The sequence below is a fragment of the Phaenicophaeus curvirostris genome, chromosome 1, assembly GCF_032191515.1.
Source record: "Phaenicophaeus curvirostris isolate KB17595 chromosome 1, BPBGC_Pcur_1.0, whole genome shotgun sequence".
In the NCBI taxonomy this organism is placed as follows: domain Eukaryota; kingdom Metazoa; phylum Chordata; class Aves; order Cuculiformes; family Cuculidae; genus Phaenicophaeus; species Phaenicophaeus curvirostris.
Genome location: NC_091392.1, coordinates 76,045,545 through 76,050,924, shown reverse-complemented (window position 1 = coordinate 76,050,924; position 5,380 = coordinate 76,045,545). Strand labels below are relative to the sequence as shown.

General features: G+C 53.1%; 1 protein-coding gene across 1 annotated transcript; it reads left to right on the top strand.

Moving 5' to 3' along the window:
- The first annotated feature begins 2,432 nt into the window (after nt 1-2,432).
- LOC138716689 (homeobox protein NANOG-like) lies at nt 2,433-4,928 on the top strand. The gene is made up of 4 exons (XM_069849859.1): nt 2,433-2,577; nt 2,833-3,101; nt 3,799-3,888; nt 4,276-4,928. The coding sequence occupies exons 1-4, from the start codon at nt 2,460-2,462 to the stop codon at nt 4,690-4,692; spliced, it is 894 nt and encodes a 297-aa protein (XP_069705960.1). The 5' UTR covers nt 2,433-2,459; the 3' UTR covers nt 4,693-4,928.
- The last annotated feature ends 452 nt before the right edge of the window (nt 4,929-5,380 follow it).

Genomic DNA, 5,380 nt, shown 5'->3' with positions numbered 1-5,380 from the left:
GGAAAGAAAAGAGATTTGGTGGTTAAAGCAGAAAAATAAAGGGAATGGAGCATAAGTGGGATGAAGAAGTCAAAATACGTACAAAGGAAAAAGAAAAAAATAAGCAGAGGGGAAATGAAATTAGATCCATGTACACTGTAAAGCAGGTCTGTCTCTGGGAGGGAATCTGATCTATTCGTGAAAACTGACCTGTCTATGAAAACTGCAAATTGTGAGCAGTTCTGTGTTTCTGAACATACACACAGAAAACTCACGCGCAGCCGCTGGAGGCAGGAATTGCGGCAGAGGCTGTGTCGCTCCGGCTGTGAAATGCTGATGCCTGTGCCGCGGGTGTCCCCTCCGGTGGCTCAGGGACGGCCGGCAGCGCCTGCCGGAGCCCCCAGCGCTCCACCCCTTGCCAGTAGTACGGTGTTGATAGAGAAAATGCTGTCAAATAAACTCTTAAGGCTCGTTTTGGAGTTTCAGAAAGCAAGCGTCCTTTATCGGAGCTGAGCAACGCGAGGGAGCGATCTCCATCAATCGTGTGCAGCAAGACAAGAGCCGGGACAGAACATTTTTCCCACTAACATGCTTACGGATAAATTCTCCCAGAAGTCTTATGTGTATGCTATTGCTTTCCAAGGACTAATTTTAATGTTATTATGAAACTTCACAACAATCGAACGTCTTGCTAATTTGGAGCTTTGAAGCCAGCTCTGCCTGACCTTGCATTTGAGAGAGGGGAAGGCTGCAAACAAAGGCAATCAGAGGAGCAGACACCTCTACTCAGCACAGACCACACTGAATGCAAGCCGTTACCATCTCCAAAGAACCAACAGTGTCTGGAAAAACGCTGTCTAAAAGAAAACATGCTACCTAAGAAAGAAAACATGCTATCAGAGGGATATTCTGTCTAAGTTTCAAAAAATCACAAATGCTTAGACAAAACTTAACACTACTTTAGGTTAAATCAAAACATTCCACTTTTTGTAATAGTAATTATTACTATTATTGTATCAGGGCCTCCCGGAGCGCCTCGGGTGCCCTTGCCAACAGCAGGGGCTCAGGACAGATGATCCCTTGCTGCAGAGGCGGCCACGGGGCACTCTCTGTGCTGTCCTTGCCGAGAGAAAACCAAACCCGCGGGCTCTGGTTAGCAGGCAGCAGCCTCCAGCCCGCACCCCGTGTTTGGACCCGTCTTTGCCTCGGGCAATCCGGGATTTGCCCGGGCAATCCCTTCGGGGCTCCTTCTGGCCCAAGCTGTGTGTTTCGTTCCTCTTGCCCGGTTTTAATCACTTTCCCCCGCGTTCCTAATCGTCCCTTCGACCTGGACCCCGTCCGGATTCTAACTGAATCCCGGAATCACCGTCAATTAGGAGGTGATCGAGGACCCCGCAGGCCAGCAGCTCCGCAGCTGCCCCGCCGCCAAGGACTCAGCTGGGGCTCGTTTCTCGTGATGACTCGAGATGGGTGGGGGAGATATATGGGAGCCAAGAGAGACCCTTCTCTATCACCTCCTAAAGATGTTTAGCAGTGCAACAGGTGAGTAGCTACTCCCCTGCTTTTGTATACAAGTAGGTGTCTATGTCCCCCTTCCTTGCAGCGGGGGAAGTGGGTGATGTGTCACGTATCCTCGGTCGTGCTTCTCCCAGGTAGTTTTTCCAGGTTTTGTAACTCCCAGGATGTGAGATCCTAATAAGCTTTTAATTTCCTTAAAGGAATCAGTTCTAATTGGAAGGGGAGAGAGTTTCTCTTTTTCAAGCAGACTTTGAGACCTTGGCTTCAAATCCGTAAGATATATAAGGCTCTTCTATAGCCTCATTGTTCCCTTTTCCCTTTTTCTTTGACTGGGTGATTCCCATCTCTTTCTGGTGCGCAGCAAAAGCGAACTTTTTTTTTTTTTTCCCATCAGTTCAAATTAAAAAAAAAAAAACAAAACCAAAAAAAGTGTGAAAGGGCTAAGGAAAGAGCTGGAGCAAATGCCTCCGCGCCTCGGGCCGGCGCGTCCCCCGTCCCCTCGCTGGAGCTGGGGGTGGTGGAGGCTTATCTGGTGGCGGTGACGGTCGCGATCTGCAATGCAGACGCGCGGGGTCCCCGCACGCCCCGGGGCAGGCTCGGGGGTCCCAGTTCCATTCTTCGCGCTCGGGCGGAGGCCGTCGGGGAGGAAGGGGGCGGGGGTGTCTGCGGAGCCTCCCGGCCCCGGGGGCAGAGCCGGGATCTACCTCCCCCCCCCGCAGCGGGCGGCGACCGCCCGACCCCCACCTCGAAGCCGAGTCAGGCGGCGGGTTCTGGGGTCCCAGCCCTCCCCACCCCCGCTCCCCCGAGGCCCCTCCCCGCCAATCAACCGACTTTTAACATGACAATGGCCGCGGCGGTGCCTTCCAGCCCAGGCCGGGCCGGGGAGGACATAAAGCATCCCCCCCGCCCCATGGGGCACCTGCCCGCCCGCCCGCTCCGCCTGCCGGGGCTCGGGCCCGGCCATGAGCGCCCCGCTGGCCCTGCCGCCCCGCCTGCCGTGCCGGGGCTGCCGCTGGATGGCCCCGGGCAGCGGCCCCGCCGACCCGCCGCCCTGCCCCGGGAAGACGCCCAACTACCCAGGTACCGCGGCCGCCCCGGCTGGGGGCGCCGTGTCCCCCTGTCCCCCGGGGCGGGAGGCGATGCCCGCGCTGCCCCGACGGCCGCCGCGGCGCAGCCTCTGGGCCCGGGGGGCCCGTGCCCGCTCGGCATCGCCCGTGGCTGCGGAGTCCCCGCCGGGCACCCGCGATCCTCGACGGGCGTCTTCCCTGGAGAGCGTGAGTCTTAGGAGTTTTCTCTGCCTGACTCGAATATCTCGGCCCAAATATCTCTTCTCAGGTGCCTCTCCGGCTTCCTCCGGCTCCAGCGCGCTCATACAATACACCCCCGACTCTGCCACCAGCCCCACCGCGGAGCGCCCCTCTCCCCATCCCTCCTCCCAGAAGGTCAAGGAGGAAGGTGAGGGTGCGGTGAAGAAGGCCAAGAGTCGCACAGCCTTCTCCCAGGAGCAGCTGCAAATTCTGCACCACCGGTTCCAGAACCAGAAGTACCTGAGCCCCCAGCAGATCCGGGAGCTGGCTGCCGCCCTGGGGCTCACCTACAAGCAGGTGAGGTCACATCCACGGTGTGACGCGATCTTGCAGGTAGTGGGGTTTTGGTGGCTTTTCTCCAGAGATGAAGGAGGGTGTCTCGGCCTTGTTTATGCCATTGCCCGCGTGAGGGAGCGGAGGGTGTGAAGACTTATGATTCGATCTTCCTCTTGGTCAGAGCGCTCTCCACCCACCCCGCAGAGGGGTTTGGAAGTGCATTCAGAGCAGAGCTGTGCAGGCTCGGGTTACTGCTCCTTGTGGATGTGTGAACGTGAAGTCAGATACTTGTCTTGCTGTGCAAGTTGCCTTTCTTAATCGAGAGTGTCACGTGGTTTCTCCCTAGAGAAAAGGTCTTTTCCTCCCCAGCTGCTCGCGTCTGACTGAAGGAATGACTCAGTCCTGAGTCAGCACTGCCCTTGGTGCAGCAGTGAGATGATGATGCTGTACAAGTTGTGTTTCTGCAGTTGTCTTGGTCTGTCTTTCACTTAGGGTTTCCGATGTCATGAAAGATCCCATAGTGATCTGAGAAGTAAGAATGTTAGCTTTCAAGTCTCACCTCTGTGATTCTACCTTGGGTGTGCTGCATATTGTTACTTCCGGTATTAGAAGCCAAGAAGAAACTGGATTGCAATACAAAGGAAAACATCTTTAGGATGTGTAGTAAGCTCCGGGAATAAATTTCTAATGCCCTTTGTTGTTTCACCTTCACTTCTAGGTGAAAACATGGTTTCAGAATCAACGGATGAAATTCAAACGTTGCCAGAAGGAGAGCCAGTGGGTGGAAAAAGGGGTGTATCTATCACAGGTGAGAAAATTCCACCTACCCTCCTCAACACCAGTCACAGTTCTTCCAGTCTGTGGGGAGAAGTCCAGCCTGTTAACTTGACTAACACAAAGGACTTGGTATTGCCAAGCCAGTTGCATTTCTTGTAATAGCCAAAGAGGGATGGTAAGACTACTCATGCTGGTTTTCTACCCATCATGGTGTTCCCAAACATGTTGAGTTGGAGACTACTAATTTTAGATATTGTCATCTCTGCTATTATTAGCCTATAGTTAGGAAAATGAGTATGAAAAAAGACTATTGTTTGGCTTGGGAGGGGGCAGGGGAGAAAGGGTTACTCATCCAAAAGAATGGGCACAGCTGGTGTGGTGTTCTGCATTACTGAACAGCTTTTTTTGTCTCTCCCAGAATGTGTTTCATCAAGCTGCATACCTGGATATACCCCCTGCATTTCACCAGGGTTTCCCTGTTGGTGCCAGCAGAAACCTTCAGCATGTGACCAACATGCACCAGGCTTACAGCAGTGGCCAGACTTATGGGAATGGGCAGAGCCTCTACTCATTCATGGCTGTGGAGGATGAGGGGTTCTTCGGAAAAGGAGGGACAAGCTGCAATACCCAGCAAGCCATGGGTTTATTAAGCCAGCAAATGAACTTCTATCGTGGCTGCCCTGCTGATATGGATTATGACAGCTTGGAGTCAGAAGACACCTATGGCTTTCCGAGCACCTCCGACAGTATCACACCATTCACAAGCTCTCCTGTACGGCATCAGTACCAGGCCCCTTGGCATCCCCTGGGAACCCAGAGTGGTTATGAGTCTTAGACTTAAAGTGGTTTTGTCTCCCTTCCCCTGTTTTCTCTCATGGAGTTTGTAGAGTCTTGACTCAGGCATCCAGTTGCTATTAGTTTCTCTTGTCCCTCCTCCCCTACTCCTGTTTTAACCATTGTTGAGGTTCATCACCCTGCTGCCTTGGGCTAGCTTTCAGTTTAAAGGTGTCTGTGTTTATAGCTAACCTTTGGCAAGGGTATTTTATGTGTGGATAGATTAAACTTCATACATGGAAGGGAATGTGCAATGCCACACTCAGGAGCAGCAGTTTTGCTGCCCAAGTCTTGCCTCCCTCTGCTGCCCCATAACAGCAGGTGACCTTGCCTTGTGTGTTTTGCAGCAGAGCTTTGCTGGAAAAGAAAATCCTATACTTCAGCACATTTCTGCTACAGATACCCTGTTGTAGCCCAGAATCTTTGCTGTTCTTTTGCCTGTTTCTGTTACTACCTCAGTCAGCCAACTGCAGATGGACTCTTCATCTTTGTCCTTTCTTCCCTTCCTGAAAAGCTGTGTGAGATCATCTGATTTCAGATGACTTGATCCAGTTACTCTTAGCAGCTCCTTCTGGAGGGGTCAGTGCCTGAATCCCCGGTTTGCTGCCCTCCTGTGTACAACAGGGCAATTAAGAGGAAGAGGAGGAACAGAGGAGAGAAAGTGGTGTAGCCCATATCTCATGTGGGAG